Here is a 19,766-nt window from a genome sequence, read left to right on the forward strand (position 1 = left end):
GCTGTAAGGATGCTGCTGCCTCCCGACCACTGACCCCAGGAAGCTCGCGGGAGGCCCCGCCCCTCGCCCCCGGAGCCAATCGCGGGACCGGGGGAGCCACGGGGCGTGATCAACCGCTCTCCAAAGTCTGAAGGTGCCAGTCTCTGGGGCAGATATGTGGGTGGCTTGAGACCTGGAGACGCCAGCCTGGCGCACCGGGCAGTATTCTGTCTCGGGCTTGGGTCAGACGATCCTGACTTCTGGGTTCCTGACTTCGCTCAGCTTCAGCAGCATCACGGCGACACTGGGGCTGTCACTTCGCCTCCCTCTGTAGAAGGTGGCCCGCTTACTTCTGATGGGGACCTACAACGCCTGGCCTGTCTGCCTCCTTGAGGACCCCAGTGCATCCCGGTAGCCACTGAAAGAGTGGACCCAGGTTGAGTGAACCTCCAGACCAGGGCTCATCACGTACTGGGGCAGATGGAAGTATCGGCTCCAAGTCCTGACTCCTCCCTGCATCCACGCACTGCCATAGTGCATGTGGTTGGCATGTACTCTCCCATCCCTTGGCTCTGAGTTTGCCCATGCAACTTGCCCTGGCCCATGGAATGAAGCAGAAATGAAAGCGTGCCTGTTCCAAGCCTAGGCTGGATGAGGCTTCCTGAGCTTCTGCTGTATTTCCAGTTGCACCTGAGGAGCCACCCAAAGTTTCTGACTGCCTGAAGGTCCAGTGCACCATTGTATAGATGGATTCCTTCTCCAAAAGAGTTAAAAGTATTTTTGGTGGTGGTAAGGATCAGAGGAGGAGGTCAAAACAAAGATTTAAAGATTGTTACTGGCTTCTGGGCAGGACGGCGCAACAGAGACCAAAAAGAAAAAAGGTATGTGGACACGAACAGACACTCAGCATCACCAGCTATTAAAAACCACAGTGAGGGACCAGCAGATAGCGTTGTGGTTACATTGTTAGACTCCCACTCAGTCGACCGCGGTTTGAGTCTCAGACCTGGAGGCTTAAGTCTCAGACTGGGGCCGTGTACGTGTATGCCCAAAATCCCAAGAGAAGAATGGAGGAGAAAGGGATTGCGGTGTGGCCATTTCCGCTGGGGCTGATTTCTCACTTTCTATCTCTCTGTCTCTATCTGGTGAGCACATACACCCTATAACAAAAATCTCTCTTGAAAAAAAAAACACACACACACAATGAGATACATTAGATATCCACTAGCAAGGCTAGATTTAAAAAAAATTTGTAATATAAAGGGGACCAGCAGATGATATAATGATTGCATTGCTAGACTCTCATGTAGTTGACCACAGTTCGAGTCCTGGACGTGGCAGCTTAAAAACTCATGCTGGGTTTTAACTCATGCCCAAAATCCCAAGAGGAGAATGGAGGAGAAGGGGTTGCGGCATGGCCTTACCCCCAGGAGGAGATTTCTTGCTTTCTGTCTCTCTGCCTCTTTGGTGAGTGCACACGCCCTACAGCAAAAATCTCTCTCTAAAAAAAATAAAATAAGGATAAGGCAAAGATGTGGCACAATTGCGACCCTCATACACTGCTTGTGAGAATGAAAAATGATATGGCCACCTTAGGAAGAGTTTAGCAGTTGCTTAAAAAGTTAAATATGGGCTAGGGCCAGCAGGTAGCATGGTGGTTAAGGTGTTGGACTCCCCCATGGCTGTCCTGGGCCTGGAAGCTTTCTTTCTCATGTTCCCTCTCTTTCTGGTCAAATTAAAAAAATAATGATAATAATAATAAATTAAATAATTTTTTAAATATAAGGGGGGCAGCAGGTGGTACAGTGGTTAGGAGACTGGACTCCTACGTGGTCGACTGCAATTTGAGTCCCAGATCTGGTGGCTTGTAAATCATGCCGGGCACCTGTGCCTGCATGCTCAAAATCCTGAGAGAAGGGAGAAGAGCTTGCAGAGTGGCCATTCCATATGGGGGGGGACTGATTTCTCACTTTCTGTCTCTCCAGCATGTGCATACACCCTAGTGCAACAACAACAACAACAAAAACCTCTCAAGAAAATTAAATATGCACTTAGCATGTGATATAGCAATCCCACCCCTAGGTATTTGCCCCAAAGAAATTAAAACATACATTCACACAAAGACCTGCATGTAAATGTTTTTTTAAAGAATTAATTAATTAATTAATTAATTAAATTTGACCAGAGAGAGACAGAGAGGGGAGAAGGTTTCAAAGCAAGCCACCAGGCCCAGGACTCAAACTGTGATCGGCCATGTGGGAGACCAGCACCCCAACCATCACGCTACCTGCCAGCCCCTGCATGTAAATGTTTTTAGCAGCTTTATTGATAATAGCCAAAAAACCTGGAAACACCTCAAATATCCATAATCTGATGATTGAATAAACAAACTCGTATATCCATACAACTGGAATATAAATTACAATAAAAAGGAATTAATTAGTGATAGGCACAAGGACTTATATAATAAAATTATCTCAAAATCATTATTTCTTTTTTTTTCCCTTTGGAGAGGTTTTTCCAATAGGGCGTGTGTGCTTGCCAGACAGACAGAGAGAGACAGAGAGACAGAAAGTGAGAAATAACCCCCCAGGGGGATGGCCACACCACATTCACTTGTCCTCCATTCTCCTCTCGGGATCTTGGGCACGCATGCACACACGCCTGGCATGAGTTTAAGCCACTGGGTCTGGGACGCGAACCATGGTCTACTACATGGGAGTCCAGCGACATAGCTATTACGCTAACTGCTGGTCCCTCAAAATCATTATTCTGAGTGAAAGAAGCTGGATACAAAAGGCTACATATTATATTATTTCACTTATAAGAAATTCTGAAAAATGCCAAGCTGTACGGGCTAGAAATCATATTGGTGGTTGCCAGGGGCTGGGGGTGAGAGGAAGGATTGACTGCAAAGGGTCAGGAGCGGCCCCTCTGGGGTGACAGAAATGTTCTATATCAGGAATGTAGTGGTGGTTACATAATTACATATTTGTCAAAACTCATGGAACTGCAACTTAAAAAAGGTGAGTTTTTGGACCAGCAGATGGTGTAATGGTTATGTTGCTGGACTCCCATATGGTCGACCACGGTCTGAATCCTGGAAGGGGAAGTGTCAAACTCATGCTGGGCGCCAGTGCGTGTGTGCCCAAGATCCCAAGTGGAGAATGGAAGAGAAAGGACTGCAGCATGGCCATCCCCCCAGGGGGTGAATTCCTACTTTCTGTCTCTCTCTGTCTCTCCAGTGAGCATCTATGGTGTCCTATAGCAAAACTCTCAAAAAAATTAAAGGGTGAATTTTATTATGTGAAAATTATACCTCAATAAATTGGACTTAGGAAAAATACTAAAATGAAGTAAAATGAGTCTAAGAAAAAAAACTTACAGTTTTTGCAATTCAAGAGTCGTCATCAGGATCTTCTCGACTACTGTAAGTGACACTTGTGTTGTTCCCATGTCTCTGAAGGAGAAAGCCCAAACATCATATAAACCCCAATATAAAAATGCTTAATATATACATGTTTCAAAGCTGAGTGATCACTTCAATTTTGGCTTCTCTATGAAACAATCTAGCCCAAAAGTTTATTTGCTATAGAAGATAATTTTAGAGAGCTGCTATTGAATACATCCTTTTATCTATATCATCAAATGAATGATCTTGGCACTGAAAAGTAGTACTTACACCGTGATTTTTACCATTATCTTACTGTTCATTTCATATTGTGTGTACCTTTTTTGATTGTTTATTTTTTCTTTCTTTCTTTTCTTTTTTTAATTTAGATTTTTGCTATAGGGTGCATGATTCAGAGAAAGAGAGAGGAAAAGTAAGAAATCAGGCCCACCATCCCAGGTGGGATGGCCACACTGCAATCCCCTCTCCTCCATTCCCCTCTCAGATTTTGGGCATGCACACACATGCACCCAGTATGATTTTTCAAGGCACCTAGTTTGGGTCTTGAACCACAGTTGGCCATGTGGTAATCCAGCATCTTAACTATTGCATCACTTGCTGGCCCCTATTTTTTTGCCTTTTAAAATAATGTACATTGGGAGCAGCAGTTGGCGTAATGACTATGTCGTTGGACTCCTATGCAGTCAACCGTGGTTCGAGTTCTGGACAAAGTAGTTTAAACTTATGCAAGGCACGTGTGTGCATGCGGGCCAAGATCCCGACAGAAGAATGGAGGAGAAGGGATTGCAGCGTGGCCATCCCCCCTGGGGGGTGATTTCTCACTTTCTGTCCCTGACTCTCTGTCTTTCTGGTGAGCACACACATCCAACAGCAAAAGCCTCTGGAAAAAAAAAAAAAAAGAAAAGAAAAAGAAAAAAGGACACCTTATTTCTCTTTGTTTTTAGGGATAAATTATATTTCTAAATGAGCCAACATGTTCCGTGCTATATGTGTTCTTCAAAGTACTTATCTCCCTGCTGGTTGTCTTACCCATTATATATCCTTTTTAAATCCTTTTCCAGTAACTTTTTATTTATTAAAAAAAGTCCAAATTAAAATTATGACTTTTTATTCCAAATTCAAAATACTTAATATTTGACGAAAGTATAAATAAGTACAGAAATCATCTATGGCTTATAAGATTACCACAATACTTACAGGTATCTTAATGCTGGCAATTTAAAAAGATATGAATCTTCAACAGTTGTCAGAGGATTACGACTGAGAATTCTGAAAAATGCAATGGTTAAATTATCTGCATTTTCAATATGCATGATATTGCATGAAAATTTTCATTTATTCTTTCTTTTGGTATTGAACTTGTATATTAAGACACACACACACACACACACACACACACAATCAAAAAAGTTTTTTTCTGTTGTAGTTATAAATCACCCTTAGAATCCATAAACCATTTTTCCTTTGGAAACTACCCAGATCTCTAGAAGATGAAGTGGAAAAGAGAAAAAGAAAAAAGTAACGGGCAAAATGTGGGTAGCAAAGGCAAAATATGCCAAAGAACTTTTCAGGTTCACCCTAGAAATAACTATGCTGGTAGGAGTCCTTGCTCTGTAGGAACCACTATTTCCAGTGTCCTCCCTAATTCAAATGCCTGTCTTTCATCTTTCGAAAATTGTAAAAATTGATGGTTTAAATTACTCAGTAAAAAAATACGACCAATTCTTTGACTTTGGAGCCAAAGAGAAAGGGGTAAATCTAAAAGGAAGAGCCTGCTGAAGTGTATGTACTTCCTCCCATCACATATTCTCATTTGTGTTCTTGTACCATGTCACAGCCTTGGTTACACTGACATAATCACCCGTTTACTTGTCAGTCTCCTGGACTGTCAGCTCCTTGAGGGCAGGGACTACACCTGACTGTTGATGTCATCCCTGTCCCGGACACAGTGCCTAAAGTGAACTAGGTATTTAATACATATTTGTTGAATAAACATTTTGTTTACATAGCAATAAAATGAATAAATTCATTTTTTGATAAAAATCTATTCCAAAATGTCAAAATAGACTTTGTTTTCCATTGTTTAAAGTAAGCAAACACGGACCAGCAATTGGCATAATGGCTATATCGCTGGACTGCCATGTAGTCGACTGTGGTTTGAGACCCAGACCCGGTGGCTTAAACTCATGTCGGGCACGTGTGCATCAATGCCCAAGATCCTGAGAAGAGAATACAGGAGAAGGGATTGTGGCGTGGCCATCTCCCTGGGAGGTGATTTCTCGCTTTCTGTCTTAGTCTTTCTGGTGAGCACACATGCCCTATTGCTAAAAACTCTCTAAAAATAAATAAAATAAAGTAAGCAAAAAAAAAAAAAAAAAAAGAGGAGAAACAAGAAGAAAAGAAAATATGTCTTAAGGTTAATTTTACTTAAGAACCATTAATGTTCTTTTGAACAATATTATAAAAATAGTCATCACCACTGTTATCTATTGGGATGCCAGCATCTGTAATCAGCATTTCACATTTAACCCTCAGAGTAACCATATGTGGTGGCTATTTCTCCACTTTGCAAATGAGGACACTGAGGCACAGAGCAGTTATGTAACCTGTCTTAATTTGAACTCAGTTCTGACTTCAAAGCCTGTATTTAACCCATAGAAGAAAAAGGATTTAAAATAGCTGTTAATTTGGCCATAACTGTGAGATGAATATATATAGAAACACCTTTTCAATCTTTACTTACCTGGGAGAGCCTCTGTAATAATTACAGTGCTCTTTTATTCCTTTACCCTAGTTACTGCCTATGATTAAATATTTAGCCTACGCTATTGAGACTTGAGAGATTTTAAAACAAGTTATAGGTGACATCAGTGAAAATGATAAAATAAGGATATCTGAAAACTAACTCCTCCAAAAAAGCAACAACCAAAACAAAAAGGCAAAAACGGTCAGAGTAACATTTTCAGAACTCTGGAAATTTAGTCAAAAGTTTGCAGCAATTCAAGGAGTACTTATTCAAGAAACAATGGCTGGATCTCTGTAAGAATGGTGAGATCTGTGTTGTTTTAGCTTGCCCTAGACTAGTCTTTACTCCTCTGCTCTGTGGTAGCCTTGAGGAATAGCCCATGCCCACAGCACAGAGGGAGCAGAAGGGAGCTGGTTCTCCTTCAAAGCCTCCTTCCCAGGGAACAGTAGTTATTTGACCTGTCTACTGGTTCCCTGAAACACCTCCCTTGAAAGGCTTGTCTTTATTTGACCTCAGTGAGACCTGTCTAGGTCTAAAAGTCTTCCCAGAGGGAGTTTTTGGAGAACAATTACAGGCAAGCATTTTAACATGGAAGCTGTGTGAAGCAATGAATAATAATAGTTGGGGGAAAATGAAATTCACAGGAAAAGCAGAGTAACATGATGCTCATAGGAACTTTGAAATACTCCCATGTATCCTTGGGAAACCAGAAGACCGGAAGACATAGTCCTGGGAATCTGGAAGGCCGTGTGTAGGGTTTGTGAACAAAGTCAGGGAAGACCTACGAAGTCCCTCAACTCTTGTCTCTAGTTGCTCTTGAGGTTCTGCACGAGTAGGAAGTGAAAGCTAAGGCAAGGCTGTAAACCTCCTGGCTGAGTGCTGAACTCACCCCCAACATGCACACAGAGCCCGGAGAGAAGCCCGGGAGAACTGATGGCTGCAGGCATTTAGGGAACTCTCTATCCAATTACTAGCTGAACACGAGGCTAACCAAATAGAGACTTCAGTGACCACACGTGACAGACAACACAGACTTTACAGAATTAGTTCAGAAAAATCACAAAAGAAATGGGTATTTTTTTTGTTTGTTTGTTTATTTGTTTGTTTTGTTTTGTTTTTGGAGAGAAAGATTTTTACTATAGGGCACGCACACTTACTGGAGAGACAGAGAGACAGAAAGTGAGAAATCACCGCCCTAGGAGGAATGGCCACGCCACAATCCCTTCTCCTCTATTTTCCTCTTGGGATTTTGCGCACGCACGCACATATGCCTGGTGTGATTTTGAAGCCACCGTGTCCAGGATTCCAACCACGGTCAACCATGAGGGAGTGCAGTGACATAATCATTACGCTGTCAGCGGGTCCCAAGAAACAGAACTATTTCAACAGGCAGTAATAACATCATATCCTGGAGAGGTATAAGATTTGCATAAGTGCTACATTGTAGAGTGTATAGTGTCCAATTTGTAATAAAAATTAGTGAGCAAGAAAATAAAGTATGGGCTATACACAGGAGGGGAAAATCATAAAAACCAGACCCTGAGGAAGCCCAGACATTGGACATACTAAACCAAGATTTAATTCAGTTATTCAAAATATATTCAGAGTAGGCCCAGTAGCCTAGTAGTTAAAGGAGCCAGATCCCACATGGCTGGCTATGGCTTGAATCCTGGTCTCAGTGGCTTGAAAAACACACTGGTTGCATGTGCATGTATGCTCAAAATCCTGACAGTACGAAGAAATGGAGGAGTAGAGATTGTAGCATGATTGTGTCCCACTGGGTGGTATTCTCCCCTCTCCTGCATCTCTCTGTCTTTATCTGGAGAGTGTACATACTCTCTAGCAATCAAAAATTAATTAAAAAAAATGTGTTCAAAATGTAAAGGAAACCGTTTAGTTCTGTAGTTTAAAGAATTAAAGGAAAATATGAGAATAATGTCCCCTCAAATAAAAAACATGATGAAAAAGTAGAAATTTGAGAGGGCTAGCGGGTGATGGGGTGATTAGCGCACTGGACTCTCACATGGCCAACTGCAGTGTGAGTCCTGGACCTAGCTTGCTTTCTCACTTTCCTTCTCTCTCTCTCTCTGGTGAACATACATGCCCTATTCCAAATTAAAAATAATAGTAGTGAGACCAGAAGTTGGCGTAATGACTATGTCGCTGGATTCTCATGTAGTCTACTGTGGTTTGAGTCTCAAACCTGGTGACTCAAGCTCACGTCAGGCACGTGTATGTGCGTGCGCAAGATCCCTAGAAGAGAATGCAGGAGAAGGGATTGCAGCATGGCCATTTCCCCTGGGGGTGATTTCTCGCTTTCTGTCTCTCTCTGTCTTTTTGGCCAGTGCATGCACCATATAGCAAAAACCTCTTAAAAAAAATAATAGTAGTTGTAAATACAATTTTAAAATGAAGTGGAAATTGGGAAAGGTGGCAGCAGGTGGCATGGAGGTTAGGATGATACATCCCACATGGTTGACTTTGTGGTTTGAGTCCCAGACCTGGTAACTTGAAAATCATGCCAGGCACATGTGCATGCATGCTCAACATTCCAAGAGGAGGGGATTGTGGTATGGTCATCCTCCCTGGGGGCTGGTTTCTCACTTTCTCTCTGTCGCTTTCTCTGGTAAGCATACATGCTCCACAGAAAAAATAAATCTAATAAAAATAAATAAAAAGTAGGAATTTTGAGAGCCAAGCAGGAATTCTGGAGTTTAAAAGTATGGTAACTAAAGAGGAAAAGTTACTGAAAGCTCTGAAAGCCAGATTTAAGCAAGCAGAAGAAGAAACTGGGAAATTAAAGTCCAGTGGAGATATTGGAAATTAAAAAATACTAGTGATGATAATGTAATGAAATAAATTCTTAAAATACACCAAAAACGGAGAGATTTTTGCTAGAAGTCCTGCCCTAGAGAATACTGAAGAGAGTCCTTCAGAGTGAATTGAAGGACATCAGAGAGTAACTTGAATCTACATGCAAAAATTAAAAACACCAGTAAATGTAACTACATAGGTGAGAATAAAAGACAGTATAGCCTCAGGCATGGTGGTGCCGGTCATAGGTTCCATTGGGTGTGGCTGGAACCACATGGGAAAAATTCCCGGTTTGGATCCTGGGTTGACTTGAGTACACCAGGTGTACCTGTGATCCTCCTAAGATTAAGAACAATGCAATGATATCCTGTCTTCCCACTTTTTGTTGTTATTGTTAGAAGTATGGAGCCAGCAGATGACGTAAGATTTATGTCGCTGGACTCCCATATGGCCATGGTTTGAATCCCAGACCCGGTGGCTTCAAAATCATACCAGGTGCGTGTGTGCATGATCACGATCTCAGAAGGAGAGAGGAGAAGGGATTGCAGCATGGCCATCCCCCCTGGAGGGTGATTTCTTACTTTCCTTCTCATTGTCTCTGGTCTCTGTCTCTCTCTGGTGAGCACATGACCCCTAAAGTAAAAGCCTCTAAAAAACAAAAAAGGACATGCACTTGCCAAACAGAGACAGAGAGGGCGGGAAGAGGCAAAAGCATCCCCACCACGGGGAATGGTAACACCTCTATCCCTTCCCAATCTCTTCTTCCTTTTGGGATTTGGGGCATGCACGCACATACATCCAGCATGTTTCTCAAGCTGTCAGCTCTGGGACTCACACTGCAGAGTCAGCCATATGGGACTCGGTTGCATTCACCAGCAGGCCATGGAGCCAGCCCTCCTCTTCTATTAAATATTGTACTGGATATTCTAGCCAGGACAATTAGAAAAAAAAATCCTTATTGGAAAGAAAGAAGTACAAATATTCTATGTGCATATGACATGATCTTACATGTAGAAAATTACAAAGAATCCATACAAAGAAAAAACTATTAGTGCTAATAAATCGGTTCAACACTATAGGACAGAAAAGATCAACATGCAAAATTCAGTAGGCAAACCTACACACCAACAGTGAGTAACCCAAAGATGACATTAAGTAAACAAGTCCATGTATAATATTGTAGAAAAGAATGAAACACTTAGAAATTAATCTGATCAAACAGATGCAAGACTTTACACTGACAACCACAAAACAGTATTGAAAGGAATAAAATATCTAGATAAGTGGTAAGATATTCTGAGTTCATGGACCAGAAGACAGTGCTGTTGAGACTCCTGAAATATTCAGACAAGAAGCCACGTTAAAGCCGAGGTGTGTCCTGGCCTGTTCAGGGAAGGTATACTCTAAACCCTATCTTCTAGTCTCCCAAAATCTTCAGACAAGGTAGAGCGACCTGTCTTCTCTCTGTCTCTGGCTGGCTGGCTCTCTGTCTCACAATCTCTCTTTAAATTTTTAATTAAAAAAATTTTTTTTCAACCAATTCACCTCAACTTGTGCCTCTTCTTTCACTTGTTAATTTCCAAAGTCATTTTAAAGCTGAGGTGTGTCCTGGCCTGCTTGTGCTAGCATGCTGCATGGTTTTCATTTTTTATGTGTACAAAAATTTTTTCCCTTCTTTTTTTGGTAGTATTTTTCTAGTTTTTCTTTTTCTTTTGCTTATTTTTTTTAACCTTACTTTACCACTCTAAGCTTCACTCTCCACAACTCAATATCTACATAGGTCTATGTGCACAGTAGCCAAGCACTGAATACTTTGAGAGTCACTGAAATCTTCAATGCTTATTGAACCTTCTGCTTTAATGAAGAAATTTCTTTTCATTAATCTGAATTCAATCTTTCTGTGGATACCACATTGTGAAGCAGAGTAGAGGGTAAATTTTGTCACTGAATGACCAGAAACAACTAAAGGGCCACAAGAAACATGAGAAATCAAGAAACTATCTCTCCCCTAAGGGAAAAGAACAATCCCTCATCATCTACAGACAGTACAGTAGATCTCACGGAAACATCTGATAGAGAATTCAGAATATTCATACTAACAAAACTAAACGAGATACAAGAGCTGAGAGATAATGAACTCCATAAGATGCAGCAGAAAAGAGACAATGACTTCCAGGAGGTATCAAAGTTCTTCCATGACATGAAAGAGGAAATACACACCATAAAAAAGAATCAAACGGAGCTATTAGAGATGAAGGCTGTTATTCAGGAAATCAAAACCTCCCTTGAAAGTATTAAAAGCAGATTAGTCCTTGCAGAAAATTGAATCTTGAATGCTGACGGCAAAACCTCGGATCTAGAAAAACCCACCAAAAAACTGTGAAAATAACCAAAAAATATGAGAATACTATACGAGTAATACTAGACAGCATTAGGCGCCCAAACATCTGGATAATTGGTATCTCAGAAGGTGAGGAAACTAATAAGGGCATTGATAATCTATTCCATGAAATCTTGGAAAAAAACTTTCCAAATCTAGAGAGGCATTCAAATATCCAGACTGAAGAAATACAAAAGGACCCCACATAGACTCAACCCAAGATCTTCTCCAAGGCACATCATAGCCAGACTGGCCAAATCTACAGACAAAGACAAGACACTAAAATTGGCAGGAGAGAAATGTCAAGTTACTTATAAACGTTATCCCATCAGGCTAACCTCAGACCTCTCATCAAAAACAATGTGAGCAAGGAAAAATGGGAAAATATATTCAAAGTGTTAAGTGAAAAACAGTTCAACCAATACTATACCCGGCAAGATTATCTTTCATATGTAAAGAAAGGATAAAAACATTCTCAGATAAACAAGAAATGAAACAATTTGCCAATAGCAGACCCACTTTTCAAGAAGTTTCTAAAGGAGTGCTCTACCACGAAAACTAAAGACTCATACAGAAAAAAGAGAACAAAAGACAACCAAGAAAATGGCCAGTTTAATGCTAGAGACAAGAAATATCAATAATACCGCTGAATGTTAACTTCCAGTGTGTAAATGGAAAGATTGGACCACAGCAACACTGCATATTCCACAGAAGAGTTTGAACATAAGACTCAAATGGTAAAACAGAATTTTATGACTTTTGAGTAAAACATTACTGATTTTTTTTCACTATGCTTTGTTTTCCCAATTTAAACATTTTGAGTTGATGATGGGTTTAGCAATTTGTTAAAATATTTTTCTTGTTTGTTTCTTTAAATGGAAACATACATTTTTCTTCTTTTCCTTCCTGACCCCTCTTGAATTGGAAATATTTGGGAGTATTCTTATTTTGTGGCACAAGGGTTACTTGCATAAATTCAATAATGGTTGTTGCATTGAATCAGAAATTGGAAATACTCTTTATTGGACAGGGCTTTGACTGGAATGTCATACCTGAAGATGAATCAGAAAACTATGGGACTAAGGGGGATCTCAAGTAAGCCAACAGAAGCTCTTAGAAAGATAGCCTGGCACCATAAATAGTTCTGCCTGGCAGAGAGGATTAGAGAAGATATATTAAAGAATTTATAACATAAAATAATGTGGACTTTTCCAGCCCAGTATTGTAATCCATAGAGACTGCAAAAGAGCAACCACACCAGGGGATTATCTTGAGAAAGACTTTGAAGGAAGAAAAAGAGACTGATCTTTGCTAGCAGATGGTATATCACAGAATACTTGGTAGGCAGGCCTGAACTGAGATGGTTTATGTGTTGGTAATGTGTTGGGCATTTGCTTTTCAACAATTTGAGTAGTTGACATGTACAAATTTTCTCAAAAATATTTAAAACCATACTGTCTCTGTTGTTATAGAGTCACAAATGAAATTATACAAAATTATAAGAAATATTTTGAACATTATCTTTAAAATTCAGTAATCTGAAAATTTAAAAGTTGTTTATTAACTGTCAAGAACAATGGAGTATGAGCAAAAATGTTGTGATATATAAAGGAAATGTTTGTAGGAAAATGTAAAAATAAATTAATAAGTGGGGGAAAAAAGAATATTGTGCCGTAAAAATTACTCCGTTCAGGGCCAGCAAGTGGCATGGTGGTTAAGGCTGGACTCCCACATGGCTGACTGTGGTTTGAGTCCCGGACCTGGCTTGCTTTCTCATTCTCTCTTTCTGGTGAGTGCACATGCCATATAGCAAATTAAAATAATGATAACAATAATAAACAAAACTACATAATTTTTAAAAAGAGATTTTTTTTTTTAAAGTACCATTCACATATTGCTAGGGCTCCCAGCGATTTGGGGTCTACCTGCTTGATGCCTTTTTTTTTTTTTTTGAGAGGTTTTTGCTACAGGGCGAGTGCGCTCGCCAGAAAGACAGACAGAGACAGAGAGACAGAAAGCGAGAAATCACCCCTGGGGGGATGGCCACACCACTATCCCTTCTCCTCCATTCTCTCGGGATCTTGGGCACGCACACACACACCCAGCGTGAGTTTAAGCCACCGGGTCTGGGACTTGAGCCGCCGTTGACTACGTGGGAGTCCAGCGACATAGCCATTAGGCTAACTGCTGGTCCCGTTCGATGCCTTTTATGGCCCAGGCCAAAATCAATACTAGAGAAAGCAGTGTATATCCTACATAAGTTCCAGTCTCTCAGCTCTTTATACCTTAGTTCCTTTTTTTTTGCTTTTCCTCATTTGAAAAAGTTGGATAGGCCTTTTGAGCCACTCTTTATCTGTCCGCTCAGGCCTGCTCTTACCTCTCAGGAGTGTACTTTCCCTTTTATACTACCTTTTTCTTTCTAAAAAAAATAATAAATAAATAAACCTAGAAAAAATGGATAGCTCTTCTTTTTTTATAGAATTATTCATTTAATTTTATTTATTCATTAATTTATTTTATTTTGACCAGAGAGAGACACATGGGGAGCAGAGGGAGTGAGAAAGCAAGCCACCAGGACCAGGACGTAAGCCATGGTTGGCCATATGGAATTATCCAGAGCCTTAGCCACCACACCACCTGCTGGTCCTGGATGTCTCTTTTTTCTAATAATTTCCCTTTTTAGAATTATTTAACTTCATTTATGATTCTCATTTTTAACTTGACCAGAGGGAGAGACAGAGTGAAAGTGAGAAAGCAAGCTGCAGGTCTGGGACTCGAACTGCAGTTAGCCATGTGGGAGTCCAGTACCTCAACCACCACACAACCTGCTGGCCCCAAAATGGATGGCTCTTAAGGCATTCTTTTCAGAGTTCAAACTGGGCTTACATCCAGCTAACCAATAACTGTATAATGTTTTTACATGTAAGTAGGTTTTACATATGTTCAACTTAGATATCACTTACACCTTGTGTAAAAACTGCATCCCATGCCAGGCCTGAAATGTTCCGAAGCTCACTTCTGTGATTAAATTACAACCAAGATTTCTACAAAAACAAACAAACAAAAAAAGACATAAGTCAAAGAAGAAGAAATATATTTTTTGAGAACATTTATCATTTGGCAATGATTTTAATTTACATAAGATAAAACATAATTTTAGTACTTTTTCCATACACTCCAGAAATCTCACTGTGGAAGACACAGGCTTACAATTTCAACTTGCATATTTACACGTGTGGTACATTAGATCTGAAACAGTGAATGCTCAATAAATACTGCTGTTGAGTGATCTTGACTTTTTAAAACAGAATTTCACAACTTCAAGACGTCAACATTGTGGGCTGGATATTTCTTTGTTGAACAAGTCTGTCTTCTACATAGCAGGCTGTTTAGCCGCATCCCTGGCCTCTGCCTACTAGGAGCAGTAGCACACCCAGAGCTGTGACAACCCAACATGTCTCCAGACATTGCCAAATGTCACCCGGGTACCAAATCACACCAGCAGAGAACCACCGGTCTATAATGACTTACTCTGACCTGTGTAATAATTCTTACATTGATCTTTGTTAGAGATGAAGAGGATTTCTATGTAATTTTAGTAACTTCCTACTGGTAAAAGTTTAATCATATTTTAGAGGTTTCTAATTAAGTTTCATAAAAATGTCAAGTATAGTAAAGTTATAATGGTAACTTACAGAAACTTCAAAAATGGTAGTGACTCAAATGTACCTCTCTCAATCGACTGTATTTTATTGCAGGATAAATCTCTAGGAAAAAAGAAGCAATATATTGCCTTGATTAGCTGTTACATCTAATTAATAGAAATACTAGAGTTTAGGACTGATAATGACTACATAGTTTTGTCTGAACTTGTATTAGAGCTTTTGAGATCCCCTAACCCTGCCTATACCTCTCCTAAGAGTCACACATCCTTGATCTTTATAAATAAAATATACAACTATAGATATCTTGACAGGTTTAGGAGGTAATCATCCCCAAGGTCAGAAAAACTGACTAGATGACCTTTTGTAGTCTCATCAAATTCTAGATTATGGGCTCAATGGTTTTCATCATGTATGTGATTTCTACTATTAAAAGAATTTTCTCACATTTATATACTTTCTTAGTTTAGTTCTCTTTTTCTAGGTCATTCAATACCAGAAGATATAAAACATATCTTTTCACATCATTTGAAAGGAAATTACTCCTCTAGATAATATATAACTTTGAACTAATTCAGAATCATACTTTGTATTATATTAATAAGAAGACACTCTGGTTTAATACTGCCTTCATATTCCATGGAAGCAACTTCTTCAGTTTTAGTGGTGGGACAACAAAAAACAAGATGGAACCGGGTATTTTAAAATTTGAGAACACCCATCTTCGCTACAGTTGACGCTTACTTCCATGGATTCCAGCCTGCCTGTCACTTTTCACCTGGAGGAGGGGTGTAACTGTCCTCTGACAGGTGTCTCCATCTCTCCCTTTCTAATCCTCTTGGCACAATCACCAGGTAGATGGCCCAGAAGTGGTCACCAAGGACCAGCATCACCTGGGAACTTACTGAAGATGCAAATTCTTGGCCCTCCTTCAGACCGACTGAATCAATTACTGTCCGGGCAGGGTCCAGAACCTAGTTCTAGAGAGCCTGTCAAGTGATGAGACTAATGACACAGAGGCTCGTTTGTCTTAGAGCCCTGGGAAGATAAAGTGGTTCCCCATCATGGCTCCTTGGCTTGGCATTAAAAGCCCATATCTCACTCCAGTGTCTTACTTTCTGTCCTTGTACTCTACAGGTATTCATGGCATCCTAAAAGACTTCCTGAAAGACGTTCTGCCTTCCTCCTACTTTCCTTTGGCAAGCCTAGAGTATTCTCATCAAGGTGTCAGATGATACCCGATGGCCCTTTGAGGTCCTGTTCAAACAGCATGGCTCTAGTAACATCCCCCGATCTCTGTGGAAGTCTTCCTCCTCTGTACTGGGACGGTCACGCCACAATCCCTTCTCCTCCATTCTCCTCTTGGGATCTTGAGCACGCACGCACACGTGCCCGGTGTGAGTTTAAGCCACCGGGTCCGGGACGTGAACCGCGGTTGACTACATGGGAGTCCAGTGACATAGCCATTACGCTAACTGCCGGTCCCTCAATCTCTTTTTAATAGTTACTTTTGTGTCTCATTTCTTCCCAACATAAACTCCTTGAAAGCATGGACTAGGTCTTGCTCACATGCACTGTCCACTATGTTTAAACCCAACACATGGACATACAAAGCTCATTCAAATATTTATAAAATAAACAAATAGCTGGGAATTGAATATAAGAAGACAAAGATTATTTTAAAAGAAATGCAGCTTTATTTCTTCATGGTCCCTCTCTGCCTCTCTGCTTTATGTGTTTGTTTCCCCTATGAGACCATGAGTTCCTAGGAGGATAAGAACCCTGTCTTACTCATCTTTGTGCCTCTAAAACTAGGTACAGTGCTTAGTGTATGCATGTATCCGTGTGTGTGTGTGTGTGTGTGTGTATACATAGCCATACACATTGACTGGCATTTTTAAAAATAATGAGAATACATATGCTAGCATGAAATAATCAACTTATGTAATATTTCGCAGAAGAAGTAATGAAGTACCCACTGCATTGAGCAGTTATTTAATTTTTCCTCCAAACTGTGTAAGGTTTGGGAGGTCAGATGGCAGAAGTACCGAAAAGACCAGTGCAAATGTGGTCACTCTCTTAAGGCCTAGAAAGACTGTTTTTACTGTCATGTGTGGCTCTTTATACTCATTCCTCTTAAGACTTTTAAATTTGAAAGAAAAACTCATTTGCTAAAGAACATCATTAATTAGATTAACATGGAGTAATGACATACATACTTTTGGATCCCATAGATGAAGGATAAGAATCAAGTTTCCATAGCAAAGAAACTTAGAGCATTCATTTCTTTTAAATTTTTTAAAAGAATTATTTTATCTAGCTTTATTTATTTATTTATTTATTTATTTATTTATTTATTTATTTATTTATATAACCAGAGAGGGACAGTGTGAGAGAGAAGGAGAGAGGGAAAGTGAGTAAGCAAGCCACGAGGTCCAGGAGTTGAACGATGGTCAGCCATGTGGGAGTCCAGCCCCCTTAACTACCAAGCCCCCTGCTGGTCCCAGAGTATTCATTTCTGATAGCTTACTTGGCATAAACATTTCTATCACTTAACCATTATTTTAAACATTAATTTTTAAAATGAATATTAAATTCCTGCATTTAAGTCTATTGTCTTGGTAGCATAATATTCTTGATAATGTTATTTATATAATTGATCTGCTTGGTTAATTATTTAATATTTAATTCATGTTAAATTATCCAAACAATCAGAGTAATGGCATTCAAATGAATAAAATAGACTATTTTTTTCCTTGAGGCAAAAATCTGAGGTTAATGCTTTTTTTTAATGCTAAACCAACCTTTTCAACCTTTTTTTTTTTTTTGAAGAGGTTTTTGCTATAGGGCGCATGCATTTGCCAGACAGACAGAAAGAGACAAAGACAGAAAGTGAGAAATCACCCCCCAGAGGGGATGGCCACGCCACAATCCCTTCTCCTCCATTCTCCTCTCGGGATCTTGGAAACGCACACACGCGCGCCCGGTGTGAGTTTAAGCCACCGGGTCTGGGACGTGAACTGCAGTCGACTACATGGGAGTCCAGCAACATAGCCATTATACTAACTGCTGGTCCCCTTTTCAACCTTTTTAAAAATAAAAGTCAGAAAATAAATATCTTAAGTTTTGCAGAACACATATGGTGTCTCTGTCACATGTTCTTCATTTTTCTTTTACAATCCTTTAAAATGCAAAAATATTCTTTTTTTGTTAGAGAGATTTTTTCTTTAGGGTGTGTGAGCTCACGGGAGAGACAGACAGGCAGAAAGTGAGAAATCATCCACCCAGGAAAGATAGCCTTACCACAACCTTCTCCATTATCCTCTTGGGATTTGGGGCACACCTGCACAAACACATGTGCCCAACATAAATATCAATCTGCCAGGTCCAGGACTTGAACTGTGGTCAGCTACATGACAGTCCAGCACCTTAACCATCTTGCCACCTGCTGGCCCCATAGAAACCATACTTAACTTATAGGCTGTATGAAAAGTGATTTGGATTTGACCCATGAGCCATAGACTAAATATAAACATAAGCAGATGATATATAAATCCTATAAAAATTCATATATGTGGTAGTAATTGCTCAGCTCTTAATACTACTTTTACTCTATATGTGGTCTTTTACTATGTATATCTTGCCTACATAATAAAAAATATATATATATGGGAGGTACTTAATGGTAGAGATAGGCCAAAACTCTGTATAAACTTGGGGAATTACAAAATTTTATTACAGGAAGAAATTCTAGAGATGATCTAATCTGAACCCCTTATTCATTTTCATTGAAAAAGTAACTAAAAACTCACAAATAAATGATTAACTAACTTACAAATACTGGAGAGATAGTAGGCCTTCAAATGAATCCTTGTGTAATTCAGTCAACTCATTGTCACTGAGAATCCTAGAAAATGAAAAGGTTAATTGCTGGATCAAAAAACAATCTAACCACAACTATTTGCAATACAAGACTAACTCCCGTGTATGGAGGAAACATAGGTAGGATGCCACCTGAAAACCCAAATTCTTACTTCATTTAAAGATGGTAATGTCTGCTCTCTCTCTCTCCCTTCTTCTTTTAAATTAGCAAGAAGGCACATGCATTCGCCAGAGAAAGTGAGAGTGGGAAAGTGAGAAAGCATCCTCCATGGGATATGGCCGAAATTCCTTCGCCTCTGTTTCTCTCTCCTTTTGGGAGTTTTGGGCATGCATACATACAATCCCAGAGTGTTTCCCAAGCAGCCCTGCTGGGACTCTAACAGGGACATGCCTCGGGCTGATCCTGTCTGCTCTTTCTTTTCTTTTTTTGGAGAGGTTTTTGCTATAGGGCGCATGTGCTCACCAGAGGGAGAGATAGAAAGCGAGAAATCACCCCCCCGGGGGGGATGGCCACGCCACAATCCCTTCTCCTCCATTCTCCTCTCGGGATCTTGGGCACGCACACACACACATCCAGTGTGAGTTTAAGCCACCAGGTCCAGGACTCGAACTGCGGTCGACTACGTGGGAATCCAGCGACATAGCCATTACACTAACTGCTAGTCCCCGTCTGCTCTTTCTAATGAAAACTTTTCCTCACATTCTCTTTTGTGTGTCCATCTGTCCTCCACTGCCCTCTGCCCCCACAAATCCCTACCACTCTTCCCACCAGATCATCTATCTTATGCCTACTCTCTACCTCACCCCAACTCTGGGTGATACCAAGATCAGCAGAACTGCCACTTCCTCCTCACTTCCAAAACCTCATTATGGATGCAACACATACAACTA

General features: G+C 40.3%; 1 protein-coding gene across 1 annotated transcript in view; it reads right to left on the bottom strand.

Moving 5' to 3' along the window:
* The window catches only part of LOC102492356 (leucine-rich repeat-containing protein 37A3-like), a gene marked incomplete at its 5' end in the record, with an annotated part of 32,843 nt that extends 13,943 nt beyond the window's left edge, over positions 1-18,900 (bottom strand). Inside the window, 5 exon segments of the mRNA XM_014592137.1 lie at positions 3,365-3,439; positions 4,589-4,660; positions 14,295-14,375; positions 15,027-15,098; positions 18,829-18,900. Of these exon segments, the coding sequence (XP_014447623.1) occupies positions 3,365-3,439; positions 4,589-4,660; positions 14,295-14,375; positions 15,027-15,098; positions 18,829-18,900 (372 nt within the window).
* Positions 18,901-19,766: the final 866 nt, after the last annotated feature.

The sequence above is a fragment of the Tupaia chinensis genome, unplaced genomic scaffold (assembly GCF_000334495.1).
Source record: "Tupaia chinensis unplaced genomic scaffold, TupChi_1.0 Scaffold000660_1, whole genome shotgun sequence".
Lineage (NCBI taxonomy): Eukaryota > Metazoa > Chordata > Mammalia > Scandentia > Tupaiidae > Tupaia > Tupaia belangeri.